General features: G+C 42.7%; 1 protein-coding gene across 10 annotated transcripts in view; it reads right to left on the reverse strand.

The window, feature by feature from the left end:
• The window catches only part of M1AP (meiosis 1 associated protein), a 92842-nt gene that overhangs the window by 6426 nt on the left and 71768 nt on the right, over positions 1–14648 (reverse strand). For all 10 annotated transcript variants that reach the window (XM_055240651.2, XM_055240650.1, XM_055240648.2 and 7 more), the window contains 3 exons: positions 11974–12136; positions 10947–11088; positions 279–485 (listed from right to left, as the gene is read on the reverse strand). In XM_055240651.2, coding sequence (XP_055096626.1) covers positions 279–485; positions 10947–11088; positions 11974–12136 — 512 coding nt within the window. The remainder of the gene's footprint in view (positions 1–278; positions 486–10946; positions 11089–11973; positions 12137–14648) is intronic.

The raw sequence follows: 14648 nt of genomic DNA on the forward strand, positions 1-14648 counted from the left end.
CCCAGTCATCACTGATGCCAATATCCCTTTTCTCTCCCAGTTTTCTCTTCTCAAGCCTCATTTCCCTCCATTCTATTTCACTCCTTACCCTGCTGCCATAATCTAAGTGTTTACTTCCTTCTTCTGGCATAATTGCCTATCCTTCCTTTATCTTCTTACACTTACCACACTCCTTCAGCTCCCCATCCATTCCCTCATGGGCTTACTCCTCTCCCTCATCCCTTTCTCAAACTCCATTCGCTTCTAGATCTGTACCATGAGATCTGGGTTCCACTTGCCTCCACATTCTTAAGGCTGTCATCATGTGGGTCCTCAGGTAGCAGGGGGAAGGTGCTGGGTAGCATCAGTTCCCGCGTGGCCACCGCCTTTACCAGCAGTGTGAGGGAGTGTGATGGCATGATCACATAGAAGGTGCTGGCAGGAATTCTCTGACTGTGTCCTGGGCCCAGTGGTTCCCCCTTGGCTAACAGCAGCCATTCCCTTTTCTGAAACAAGGACATACCTCAAATCAACTGATGTAATATACTATATTAACAGAATAAAGAACAAAAACTACATAATCATCTCAATAGATGGAGAAAAAACATTTGGCAGCCGGGTGCAGTGGCTCACACCTGTAATCCTAGCACTTTGAGAGGCCGAGGTGGGTGGATCACGAGGTCAGGAGTTCAAGGCCGGCCTGGCCAATATGGGGAAACCCCATCTCCACTAAAAAAATACAAAAATTAGCCAGGAGTGGTGGCACATGCCTGTAGTCCCAGCTACTCAGGAAGCTGAGGCAGAAGAATCGCTTGAACCCAGGAGGCGGAGGTTGCAGTGAGCCGAGATCACACCACTGCACTCCAGCCTGGACAACAGAGTGAGATGCCGTCACACACACACACACACACACTTGGCAAAATCCAACACCCTTACATAATAAAAATGCTCAGTAAACTAGGAGTAGAATGGAACTTCCTCAACCTGATAAAAACCTCTATAAAAAAATCCACAGCTAACCTCATATATAGTGGTAAAAGAGTGGATTCTCCACCTGTAACATCAGAAACAAGGCAGAGATGTCTGCTCTTGCTACTTCTATTCAGTATTGTCTTGGGAGGTGTGCTGAAGACCAGAAGGTCATTTTCCACATTTTCTGTACTGTGTTAAGCTCCTTGGATTCTGGGTATGATCCTGGGGGAGAGGCACCCATAAAGATATCGAGTGTGTCAACATCCTGGCCCTTGGGAACCAATGCTTTCTAAATTTGATTTAGAAAAATATAGTAATGTGACATTTCTCGTATCAGAGAGCTATGGTGCAAAAGGTCTAGACAGATGTGGCAACAAGTACATGGGTGTGGAAAGGCAAGAAAGATGAATGGAGATAGGCTGTGGTGGAGGCAAGAAAGGCTTCATAGTGAAATTATTTAAGCAGGATCTGGAAAAAAATGAGTAGATATTTGTCAGGTGGACAGAGGCAAGAGGAAGAGAACAGCATGAAAAAAGGTGTGGAGGTGTGAAACAGTTCAGCATATTTGGAGAACATTTAGTCATTTATTAGTGTGGCTGGGGGGAAGATGGGAGGGCCATAGATGAAAGATGAAGCAAGAGAAACAGACAAAGCTGGGTCACAGGAAGCCCACTGACTCATACTAGGCTGCTGTTCTAGTACCTGTCCATCCCCGCAACCCGCTCAGATTCTACACTGTAACCTCATTCTGTTCTTGAATGGCTCCTGACCTGCCATCACCCCACTCTCAGCTTGGATTCTTGGTCTTGAGTCTTTGCCTATTTAACCAAGCACTTTCCATCTCCCCACCCAGTTATAGCCCAACTGGCTCATCGCCTGTGTACTTAGACTCCTGCTGAACACATCATGGCTTGAATCCTGTAACTTCTGCGGCCAATTAGGGCAGACATGGACTGTAAAGCTCTGGAATGTGTCTCCAGAGACTCTGACATTTTAAGTAGGAAACTGAAAGACCTAGGTGGTATTTTCATTTCTTTTTCTAGTTCACACAGACATGACTTTGTAATTGAAATGAGGATGTGGAAAGTGAGTCACTAGCTACATAACTGAGACTATACAGCAAGATTTGGTAATAGAAATGATATTTTCCTGGCAATGGATAGATTGATCTCATAAAGACTTGGAAAAAATTAATTTTATTTATATATTTATTTCCTACCACAGTCCACAAAACAGCTATGCCAGTTTAGAAAAATGGAACAGCATAAAAAGATAAAATAAATAATTAAGGGGACTGGGTAAAAGAAAAATAAAAGTAGAGCAATATACAGCCAGGATTAAATAAGCTCACCAAAATACAAACCACCCACTTTTGCTAGAAGGGAGCCCCATAGCTTTTCCTGATATAAAATGTGGGAGAAGCTGTCTGTGGCTTCTTATTGAGTAGTGAATATATTTCAGAGCACTCCTGCAATCAATATGCTGATAAATTTCATGTAGCTGTAGAGTGGTGTAGAGTTTGGGGCCTGAAGCCAGCCTGTCAATCCCGACTCTACCATTTACTCTCTGGGCCTCAGTTTCCTCATCTGTAAAACAGGGATAATAATTCTTACTTCATAGAATGGTTATGGGGATAAAATAAGTTAGTAGCTGTGAAGTGTTTAGAACTGTGTCAGGTACATGGTAAGCACCATGAAGTGTTAACTTTTTAAAATTAAAAATACATTTAATTATGAATGTTTACTTAACTTTGTTAAATTAAAAATACGTGAATAATTCTTAGATATAGATCTATAAAAGCTCCACAGAATGCTGCCAAAACACATAGCTTTCTTGTGGTCTGTATTAATCTAAGAGTGACATTTACGGGAGTGGTGGACAACATATTTTTCAGAAAAGACTGGGAAAAGTCTTGCCTATCTGATGAAGTGATCATTTTCTGAGGAAAAGCAAGTGAAATACCTGAATAAAGCAAAATAATCTGTGAGGAAGACAGAAACAATTTTCAAGTGAAAAATCAGGGAATGAAATAACAAGGCTTTGACTAAGGCTTAGAGTATGTGTAAAATGTAATTTGAAAAGTTACACAACATTTATAGTCGATGAGGACTGGTGGGTTGGCACTAATCACTGTGACTTAATTATGGCAGTGTGAACTCTGTCCAGAAGAACTGCTCCAAAAAAAAAAAAAAAAAAAGAAAAAAAGGGCAAGTGAAGAGGCAGTGGTTGAATAAACTGAGTAATACCCACACTTGTAAGGAAATCCAGGAGCCTGAAAATGAAAACATGGTGAAGCCGGCCAACTGGCTAAGGGGAACTTAGAAGATGTGCTGTATGTCTGAACAGATAGCAAAGGGGGAATAAATGAGCATTTAATAAACATCTACTTCTGCATCTAAGTGGGTTGGAGTGGCCAGAGGCAGACTGGTTCTCTTGCCTAGAACAATTGGAAAAGCTGGATAATTTGTTGGAAGGCAGTAAGGAGTTGCTGAGGCAATGAGATCTAGAGGTAGCTAAGTCTCTAGAGAAGGAAGAGTCCAGAGAGATGAGGGAATTATTGCAGCTGCTTATACCCTGGGAGTATATGTTGATTCTGGGACAGAGGGCATGGTGGTAGTGGTGGTTGGAGGAGCTGAGAATCCAAGACTTAGACCTGTGGAGGCAAGTATAGGAGAACAGAGAAACTAGCAGATCTTTTGGTGGAGACTTGGCGGTGGGAAGGGATGGGAATCAAGTCAATTTTCCCCCAAACACATTTGCCAAATATTAGGGCTGCATGGGGCAAAAGGCAAAAACCCTTAAGGAGAAAGCTTCCAAAAAGTAGAATGTTTTAGCAGACTTGGGAGCCAGTGATTAGAGATGGGACCTTCCAAAGGGAGGGGATACACATAATACACCACGCTTTCAGTGGAAAACTCTGGAGGGCCAGGAACAAACCCTGTATAGATTGAGCATTAGCAGGACTGCAGCCCAGCCTTGACTCAGCACAGTTTCTAGTGAAACAGGATGCTCAGCCACCACTCTGTCTGCCTAGTGTGGGAAGAGTGAGCCCTCTCTAGAGAAAGCTAACACCAGCTGGAGTCTCTACAATTTATTTATATATGTTATTGCCAGGTGTGACAAAAGACATGTGCCACATGTCTGAAAACCAAGAGAAAAAAGAGACAATAGAAACAAATCCATAAGTGATGCAGGTATTGGGGTTAGGTGACAAGAACCTTAAAATAACCATGATTAGTATATTTAAGAAATTAGATGAAAATATGGAGAATTTCTTCAGAGAATTAGAATCTACAAAAATAGAAACAAATGGAAACTGTAGAACTGCTAACCAACCACTGTGTGGAAATCGTGTTAGACATGTGCTGGGTGCTTTACACACACAATATTTAATCATCTTAAAAACCACACAAGCATATTTTATTGTCTATATTTTATATGTGATGGGACAAGAGTTACTAATGTGTGTGTCATGCACCTTCTCCCTCACTCTACTTTTTTTTTTTTTTTTTTTTTTTTGAGATGGAGTCTCACTCTATCACCCAGGCTGGAGTGCAGTGGCACGATCTCGGCTCACTACAACCTCTGCCTCCTGGGGTCAAGTGATTCTTGTGCCTCCCAAGTAGCTGGGACTAAGGCATGCGCCACCACCCCCAGTTAATTTTTGTATTTTTAGTAGAGATGAGGTTTCGCCATGTTGGCCAGGCTGGTCTTGAACTCCTAACCTCAGTTGATCTGCCCGCCTCTGCCTCCCAAAGTGCTGGGATTACAAGTGTGAGTCACTGTGCCCAGCCCTCCCTCACTCTACTTCTATTGATTAAAGGAGAAGCCTTATCAGCTTTATTTCTTAGTATTTTAAATAGGTAGAAAGAGACAGGACCTGAGAGAGAGGAGGACTACATTATGTCAGAGAGGCTAAGACAATTTATAATATATGGCTGAGAGAAGGAGGAAGAGGATTGAGAGAGAACAGGGACCAAGGAGGTAGAGATAATTTGTGTGTGTGTGTGTGTGTGTGCATGTGTGTGTGTGTGTGTGTGTGTGCATGTGTGTGTGTGTGTGTGCATGTGTGTGTGTGTGCATGTGTGTGTGTGTGTGTGCATGTGTGTGTGTGTGTGTGTGCATGTGTGTGTGTGTGTGTGTGCATGTGTGTGAAAGGTTCTAAGAACAGCTTCAGGTTAGAGATAATTGAGGAGTGGGGGAAGAAAATTTGAGAAATGTCATTATGGGTTATGAAGTAGATCCTCTTTGGTGTCCTTTGAATACACAAATCACTTTAAAATTTACTTTTGGGCCTCTGATAGTGCTTCAATATATGCCATTTGTGCAGAGACTAAGCCACACAGGGGCCATTACGTTTGTTAGGGTTATAAATAGATAAATACACCAATGCTTAGTGAGGGTAAGCAAGTTGCCTAAGTTCCCACAGTTGGGAAATAAAAAAAGCCGTCAGGAACCTAAGGCCATCTGATTCCACAGTCCAGGATTTTCCTGGACAACACAAATTATATTTTACTACAACATATTAGAAAACTACCTTGCCTTGACTCCTCCAAAAAGAGAAGTAAGAAAGGGGAGAATTTCTATTCTGGGCCTAAATTTGACCAAAGCCTAGGAATTGGTTAGTAAAGTGGGGAAGTGGTAGAAAAGGCACTATGTCAATCTGGAGTTTGGGTAGTCAAATTATATCTGAGACTTTAATCTCAATCATAGAATCCTATATTTAAAAACCTACTTGAAATATGCTTTTCTCCAAAAAGAAACAGCATACAAATGTCTAATGACAAGTGGAAGAAACTGGAGAGCTCTCATTCAAGAAGTACCATTTGAGCTTGGTCTTTCGGGATAGGGTAGGATTTGAACACACAGAGATGAGAGAAAGGTCAACACGAGCAAAGGCTCAAAGGTGGAAAAATTTAAGGTTTGTATATTAATTTGGTTGGAGTGTATGGTACATGAAGGGGAATAATGGGAGATAAGGTGGGACCTTGAATATTAGGCTAAGGAATACGGACTTTATGGATAAACAATAGTAAGCCACAAAGTATTTTTCAGCTGAGTAGTGGCAGAATCAGTGCTGAATCAGATTAATCAAAAGATTAATCTTGCCGGGCGCGGTGGCTCACGCTTGTAATCCCAGCACTTTGGGAGGCTGAGGCGGGCGGATCACGAGGTCAGGAGATCGAGACCACGGTGAAACCCCGTCTCTACCAAAAATACAAAAAAATTAGCCGGGCGTGGTGGCGGGCGCCTGTAGTCCCAGCTACTCGGAGAGGCTGAGGCAGGAGAATGGCGTGAACCCGGGAGGCGGAGCTTGCAGTGAGCCGAGATCGCGCCACTGCACTCCAGCCTGGGTGACAGAGCAAGACTCCGTCTCAAAAAAAAAAAAAAAAAAAAAAAAAAAAAAAAAAGATTAATCTGTTGGCATTATGTGAAATGGACTAGGAATGGGAAGCACTAAAAAAGCATTGAGACAAGTTGAGACATTATTGCAGTATTAAAGGAAACGTTAAAAGGGCTTGAACTAGGATAGTGGTAACAGATGCTATAGGGATAGAATAGGCAAGGTGTAATACGTGATTGAGTATTGATACACAGAAAAACATGTGATAGGGGAATGCTTCAAGGAGATTAAGCTAGTGCCAATGTGCAGGGAAAACCAGAAGAGAGAGAGATTGGAGGCAGGGAAGCCAGTTAGGAGTTTACTGAAGTCTTGGTGAGACAAGCAGTGGGAACAGGAAGTAAAGGAGAGTTACAACTCATGTTATGAGTGGAAAATTGATGTGACTTAGTGATGGAGTAGGTGTAAAGGGTGAGATGGCTGAAAATGACTGAGGTTTCAAGCCTGGGTGACTAGACAATGGCGGTGCTGCTATTAACAGAAAGGCAGAAGTTAGAATGAGAAGTTGGCTAGAGGGGAACATTACAGTGAAAAACAGAAGGCAAGAGCGTTAAATAGGGAGCTGACTTGAAATCAGATTTCAAAAGAACATATGAAAAAGGTATATGAAAGAATAAAAAACCAAAGATGGAGTTAAAGAAGCATGGCAAACTTGTAAAAATAGGCTTAGGAGGTTAAAACCCTAAATAAGTCTCGTCACACTTAAAAATATTTGTGTTGAATTAATGAGCTGAAGTTTGTGAAAAGTTTGTACTCTATAACATACTGCCATTCAGGATTTTTGCTGCTTGGAGAAAATGTCATGTGAAAAGCAAGAAGGAAGAAGCATTTAAACACTGTTTTGCGGCCGGGCGCGGTGGCTCACGCCTGTAATCCCAACACTTTGGGAGGCCGAGGCGGGTGGATCAACTGAGGTTGGGAGTTCCCGACCAGCCTGACCAACATGAAGAAACCCTGTCTCTACTAAAAATACAAAATTAGCCAGGTGTGGTGGTGCATGCCTGTAATCCCAGCTACACGGGAGGCTGAGGCAGGAAAATTGTTTGAACCCAGGAGGTGGAGGTTGTGATGAGCCAAGATTGCGCCATCGCACTCCGGCCTGGGCAACAAGAGCGAAACTCCATCTCAAAAAAAAAAAAAAAAAAACCAAAAAAACAAAACAAAACAAAAAAAACCTGTTTTGCTTCTGTCTTTTCAGAATAGGAGAGTGGTCTTTAATCTAGACGAGGTGGACCAAACAGAGTAAAGAGAACAGCAGTACAAGATGCGTAAGCAGTTGTTATGAGTACTGTGCCATTTTAAGTGAGTTCAACTCTGCTGAAGTACAGAAGCATAGGGTGTAAGTGAAGGGAGAATTAGCTTTAGTGTTATAGTCTGTATTTATCTGGCTACATCCAGAGTAGGGAATTTAGCAAAGAAGTTAAAAACATGGGCTTTGTAGTCAACAGAACTAGGTTCAAATTCTTTTTAAATTTTCTTTCTTTCCCACCCCCCGCCAAGCAGTGTCTCCCTCTGTAGCTCAGAGTGCAGTGGTGCGATCATGGGTCACTGCAGCCTTGAGCTCCTGGGCTCAGGTGAGCCTTCCACCTCAGACTCCTGAGTAGCTGGGACTACAGGCGTGAGTCACTGCTCCTGGCTAATTTCTTAATTTTTAATAGAGACAGGGTCTCACTCTGTTTCTCCGGCTAGTCTTGAATTCCTGGGCACAAGTGATCCTTTTGCCTTGGCCTCCTAAAGTGTTGAGATTACATGTGTGAGCTAGGTCCTCAAACTCTGACAAGACTACTTTGGTAGCTATGTGACCTTTGGTAACTCACTTGGTCTTTTTAGGCCTCAGCCTCCTCCATCTGCAAAAGTTGGGATAACAATCCCTACTTCACAGAGTATTGTGAGGATTAAATGAGGTAAAGTATGCAAAACACTTGGTTAAGTGACTACCACTTAGTAAATGCTCCAAAATATGGGTATCTATTAGTGACAGGTCAACTACATCCCTGCCCTTTTCCAAGACAGAAGACTAATAAAGAAGAGGTCTCTTCATCTCTACAACAGTGCTTGGCATACAGTGGTGAGTAAATATTTGATAAATAAATAGATAGATAAATACAGATCCTCAAACCCTGAGTTTAGTGGCAGGGAGACTCTAATCTCGTGTATGTAAGCCAGGATGGAAGGGAATACTTTTTCCCATTCTTATTATTACTATCTTTTTTTTTTTTTGGGACAGAGTCTCACACTGTTGCCCAGGCTGGAGTGCAGTGGCACGATTTCGGCTCACTGAAACCTCCGCCTCCCAGGTTCAAGCAATTCTCCTGCCTCAGCCTCCCAAGCAGCTGGGATTACAGGCATCTGCCACCACGCCCAGCTAATTTTTTATTTTATTTTATTTTTAGTAGAGACGGGGTTTCATTATGTTGGCCAGGCTGGTCTCCAACACCTGACCTTGTGATCCACCCACCTCGGCCTCTCAAAGTGCTGGGATTACAGGTGTGAGCCACCGTGCCCAGCCTATTATAACTATTTTTTGAGATAAGGTCTTGCTCTGTCACCCAGGCTGGAGTGCAGTGGTGCAATCTTGGCTCACTGCAACCTCTGCCTCCCGGGTTCAAGTGATTCTCATGTCTCAGCCTCCCGAGTAGCTGGGATTAGAGGTGCGTGCCACTATGCCTGGCTAATTTTTGTATTTTTAGTAGCTATGGGATTTCACCATATTGGCCAGGCTGGTCTTGAACTCCTGGCCTCAAGTGATCCACCTGCCTCGGGCTCCCAAAGTGCTGGGATTACAGGTGTGAGTCACCACACCAGGTTATAGTTCCTATAACTTTTCCCCTAATTAGGACATTTGAGTTGTTACCAATTTTTCACCATTGTAAATAACACTGAGATGAACATGCTGGTACATATATCTTTGCTCCCTTTCCTGACTGTCTTCTTTGGCTACATTCCCAGCAAAAGGAAAAGGTATCACTTTCCGGAAAATTTACATCCTCTCTAGCAGTGTATTAAAATGTCAATGTATGTTTAAAATATCAAATACTGTAAGAATGTATTGAAGCCACCTGGGAGAAATTCCTCCCAAGTGATGTATCATCTCAGATTCTGAGGAACTGGGTGGAGTAAATAGTAAACTGAGCTGTTGGGCATTAACAGTTACAAGGGCTCCGTTGTCTCTGCTCTGCAAAGACAGGAGATGGGTGTTCTTCAGACAGGAAACAGGAACTCAGTGGGTGGACCTAAAAGGGAGTGTGGGCTTTGAAACAGGAAAAAAAGAAGTCTGCTTCTGATAGTGAAAGAGATGCATTGCTGTGCTGTCCTGATCATCCTACTAAGTCAAACCTTTATTCTATATCTGTCCTTGCATTCTATTTGCAGTTGTTTTAATTTTGCTAAGTGTTGTGTTAGTTTCATGTGACTGCTTTTATTTTTTCCATTTCAGGGAATGACATCCATCTAGTTGTTCAAGTCAGAAACCATGCAGTTATTTGATACTTCCTCTTTCTCACTCCCTATATCCAATCTCTCAACCAAGTTCTGACAATCCTCTCTCTAAAATATTTCTACACTTGGTCATAGCCAAAATGCCAAGAAGCAATTCTAAAATATTTCTCTAATTGGTTTGCTCATCTCATCTTAACTTCCAGTGTTCTAGTCCAAACCACCACTGTCTCTTGCCTAGTCTACTGCAATACCCTCCTATCTCATTTTCATGTTTCCATTTTTGCTTCTGCAAGTTCATTTCCAAATTTCTGTGCAAGTAATATTTTAAAAACTTAAATAGATAATGTTATTTCTCATGATTTGTTTCCCTAAGTCCAAATCCTTAATTTGGCCTACAAAGCTTTGCATGATTTGACCCCTGCTCACCTCTCCAACCCTACCTTTTGTCACTCTCTCCCTTCCTCCCTGTTTCAGTCACAATGGCTTTTCTGTTCTTCATATTTCTCTCGGCTCTTTCCAGCCTTAGGGTCTTTGCACATGCCTTTCCTTACACCTGGAATGCTCTTCCTGCCACCCTTCACCTGGTTAATTCTCACTTATCTTGTAGGTCTTAGTTTAAATGTCACTTCTATAGACAGGCTTTCTTATAGCAGCTTCTTCTTTTCCTTTATAAACTTCTCATAATTAAGAATATATACATTTCTGTTTTTTCCATTGGAGAGTGGGTTTCTTAAGGTCATAGGTAATGTCTTTTAGGTCACTACAGAATATATATCTAGGGCTTGACACAATGTCTGGCACAGACTAAGTGCTCTTCATTTAAATGAACCATAACGTCTATCAGTGTTAGGAAGGAAGTAGGTTTTAAAATACAGGTATGTATGGAAAATTCGCTGTTGCCATTTAAATGTTAAGCTTACCAATCGGGGATTTTTAAGTTTAGTGTTGTATAACTGAATTCAGGAATTATTCTCTATAGCATGAAACCAACAAAAGGCAAGTCATATTTACTCCAAATTTCAGAGTATTTCCAGTTTTTTCTGTCTTCTTGAGGGTTGAGGCAGATTTAGGATTGGGTAGAGTTAGTTAGCTGCTTTTCTGTGGTTGGTACTTTAAAAACGATTCTTCTTTTTCACCTGGGGACATGGGTACTCACCAGCAGGCTGTGACACAAAGCATGGAAATGTTGCTGATTTGTCTCCAGCTCATCCCAGTCCAGCTGCCAACAGCTTGTAGGTCTGAGGATGAACGGGAGCCCATATGTCAATGACTCGCAGAGCCCGCCAGATTTTAAAGCCCTAGGAAGAGATAATTACAGTGAAAGACTCCTTAGTGATATCTAGAACCTCTACCTGGATCCACTTCAATTCAGCTTAACTCTAAGACAGTACTGTGAAAGCTTTTAAATTAGTGTCTGTGAACTATGCATCTTTGTATGGCCAGCATCTAGCATAGTAGATTATTCTTCTACACAGAAGATTGTCAAAGTTCAGGAACCTGTGCATGGGCACAGTGGTAGGAACTGGGAAGAGTTGAAGCAGACTCTGCCATCATTGCTAATTCATTGTGTTTTTTTGTTTGTTTGTTTTGTTTTTCTTTCAAGATAAAGGCTTGCTCTGTTACCTAGGCTGGAGTGCAGTGGTCCAATTATAACTCACTGCAGCCTTGAACTCTTGGGCTCAAGCGATCCTCCTGCCTCAGCTTCCCAGAATGGCTGGGATTACAGGCATGAGCCACCGTGCCTGGCCTGCTAATTCTATCCTACAATTGGTTCTCCTGGAAGAAAGAATTCTAGTACTTAGAGAAATGGGAGGGGGCAGGGGTAGATCCTATGTACCACTTACTCCTTGAAGGTTGGATCTCTGTCCTGATGCCTAAACAAAGTAGTTATTCAATAAACATTTACTAAATGGATAAACACCTTTTTAATGAGTCAAAAGAAAAATAATCCTCATGCAGACCTCAGTGTTCTACTGCAGCACTTCTCCCACCATCTGCACATTTGGCCTCCACATGCTGAGTAGCCTGTCTTTGCTTCCTCGTGCCATAGCTGTAACTGCTACTTTGGAACTGACTCTTGCCTGCCTGACACTTAAGAGATACCATCTATCTCTGGACTTCCTAGCCACGGAACCACTAAGAACAGCATTTGCATGGATTGGGGAGGTTCCCTTGGACCATACTTGATCACTTGGAGCTTGTAATGAGAGGCCGATGACTGGGAAGCCATCTGGTAGAGTGTGATGAAGTCTCCTTTGGGGTCATCCATTCTCAAGGAGCCGTCAGCTGTGCCAGGGAGTAGGGATGGGCTGAGCAGTCGCTCTTGGAGATCACATTTCAGACACACTACAATAAAAGCAGCATTGGGGGAAGGATTGTGGGTAATAAGTTACCTTAGGCTATGCCATTAAGAGACAACATCTGCTACCCATTCCATCTCTACCAGGCAAGCAAGGGATAGGAGGAGGCAAGAGAGTGGAAAGAGGAAAGCCTGACAGGTTTGGAAAGGGAGAACCTATAGTATCTCTATTGCTCTACACAAGAGTTAACTTATTTTCAAGGGTCTGACGTGATTTTTACTTGTTTTGCGTCTGGGCTGGCTGAGCAGTTGTCTCATAGTGAGACATCTGGCTTGTGATCCAGTCTGAGGAACATGTATCCTCTGTAGAGGAGGTAGCTAATGCCAAAATATGCAGAGGCCCTTTGGCAATCACAGAAGGAAATCTTGCTTCTGCTGCTTCCTTGTGGCTAAGCTTTGGCAACAGTGCAGGTCAGATGAAGGAAGAGCAGGAAAGCAGAAGTCAGGCAGTCAGATGACTGCTACTGTTTCTCTATGGGCTCGTTCAGGGACATTCAGAGTCGGGGGGAAAGAAATAAGTTCCTGAAATAGCTTATTTTTTAATTCCCCAAAGAAACATGAATTTAGGACCTTCTGGGCCTTGGAGCATCACAGTGGCATCAGACAACAGTTCTGAGGAGTGCTTAGGCTAGGTAAGAGTTACTCATCTAGGTATTTTACTCTTCTGTATTAAGCTTCTGCTACAGTAGGTAACTGCATATGCCATAGTGTATGATGATCTGTTGCACAAGCTTGAATCCTTGATATTACAAAGTTCTTCAATAAAACGTATACCTGGCTTGAATACTGATAGCAAACTTGTGAATATATGAATGTTGAGTACTTCTGAGAAGGCTGGTAGTTTATGTTAGTGACTTGTGAAATGACTGTACTAACTGCAATATGAGGTAAAAAACAATATAGAAAAAATAGAGTGGCAGAACAGATGTCAGATCCAGCTGGCCCTCCTGGGCCCTGTGAATAAGACCTAGACATTAGGTCTTACCATATTAGACATTGTGAATAAGACATTCATCCTGGGTGAGACGGCCCTCAGCCTGACATGTCCCAGAGCACAGGAAGTCAGTAGGAGGGACTTTGCCTAGGATTCCAGCTTCCTCTCATTTCCTCTGTGCCTGACTTCTCCATTTCTGGTCCTGAGGCTTTAGGACTGGACAGCTGTGTTCATCTGGCAGAGGTTTTCAATTCTGGTTGCAGTAAGAATTATCTAGGGCAGCAAACCTCAATCATTTTGGCATTAGCGACTGCTTTCGTAAAAGACGATTTTTCCACTGGGTGGTGGGGGATGGTACTGTTCCACCTCAGATCATCAGGCATTAGTTAGATTCTCATAAGGAGTGCACAACCTAGATCCTTTGCATGTGTAGTTCACAATAGTGTTTGGGCTTCTATGAGAATCTAATGACACAGCCGATCTGACAGGAGGCGGAGCTCAGATGGTAATGCTTGCTCACCTGCTGCTCACCTCCTGCTGATCCAGTTCCTAACAGGCCACAGGGGTTGGGGACCCCGATCTAGGAAACTTGAAAAAGATACTGATGTCTGGGCCATACTCCAGACCAATTGAATCAGGGTCTCTGGGGGTGAAGCCCAGACACTGGTATTTTTTTATTATACTTTAAGTTTTGGGGTACATGTGCACAATGTGCAGGTTTGTTACATATGTATACATGTGCCGTGTTGGTTTACTGCACCCATTAACTCGTCATTTACATGAGGTATTTCTCCTAATGCTATCCCTCCCCCAAACCCCCACCCCATGACAGGCCCCAGTGTATGATGTTTCCCACTCTGAGACACTGGTATTTTTTATAAGTTCCCCATGTGATTCTTATTGCAGCCTGGGTTAAGAAATACCCAAACCGTGGTCTCAGCAGAGTGTCCCAAAGCTGAGAAAGCTGTTTTGGCAGGGCTTAAATCTAGAACCAGGTGTGCTTCTCCCACCCAGAGCCCAGATGCAGATGTGGCAGACACCATACCTAAGAACAAGAAAAGAAACTCATGTGTAACTCACTGTGTGCTCTGTCAGAGGAAGGCCTTTCTAAAGGAAACACCTAGAGACGGGGTGAAGGGCCCTAGGCAGTCAAAGAAGCAGCTGGCATCAGATAGAGAACCTTGTAAGAAAGAGTCAGAGTGAACATTTGAGATGCATACCCCAAAGAGTCTAGAGGAGGAAAGCTTGGGTTTTTTGTTTTGTTTTCTTTGATTTTTTGTAGTGAGCCATAGTCCAGAAATCTACATGTGTGGCAATACATCAATTTTTAAAATAATAATGACAGCATAATCTTTATTGTGGTTGTTTAAAATCTCAGGTGGGTCACATCCACCCTAGAAGAGGCCTAATTTCCCCAGACCTCATTCCAGCTGTGCCTGAACATCTGGATTCCGGTGAAGACCTCCCCAGCAGAAAAGCTGACTGCAGTCTGGATCTAAGTTCCACTGTGCATACCGAAGACCTACAGATTTCTGAAAAAATGATTATAGATGGAGATAAATATT

The sequence above is a fragment of the Symphalangus syndactylus genome, chromosome 14 (assembly GCF_028878055.3).
Source record: "Symphalangus syndactylus isolate Jambi chromosome 14, NHGRI_mSymSyn1-v2.1_pri, whole genome shotgun sequence".
Taxonomy (NCBI): domain Eukaryota; kingdom Metazoa; phylum Chordata; class Mammalia; order Primates; family Hylobatidae; genus Symphalangus; species Symphalangus syndactylus.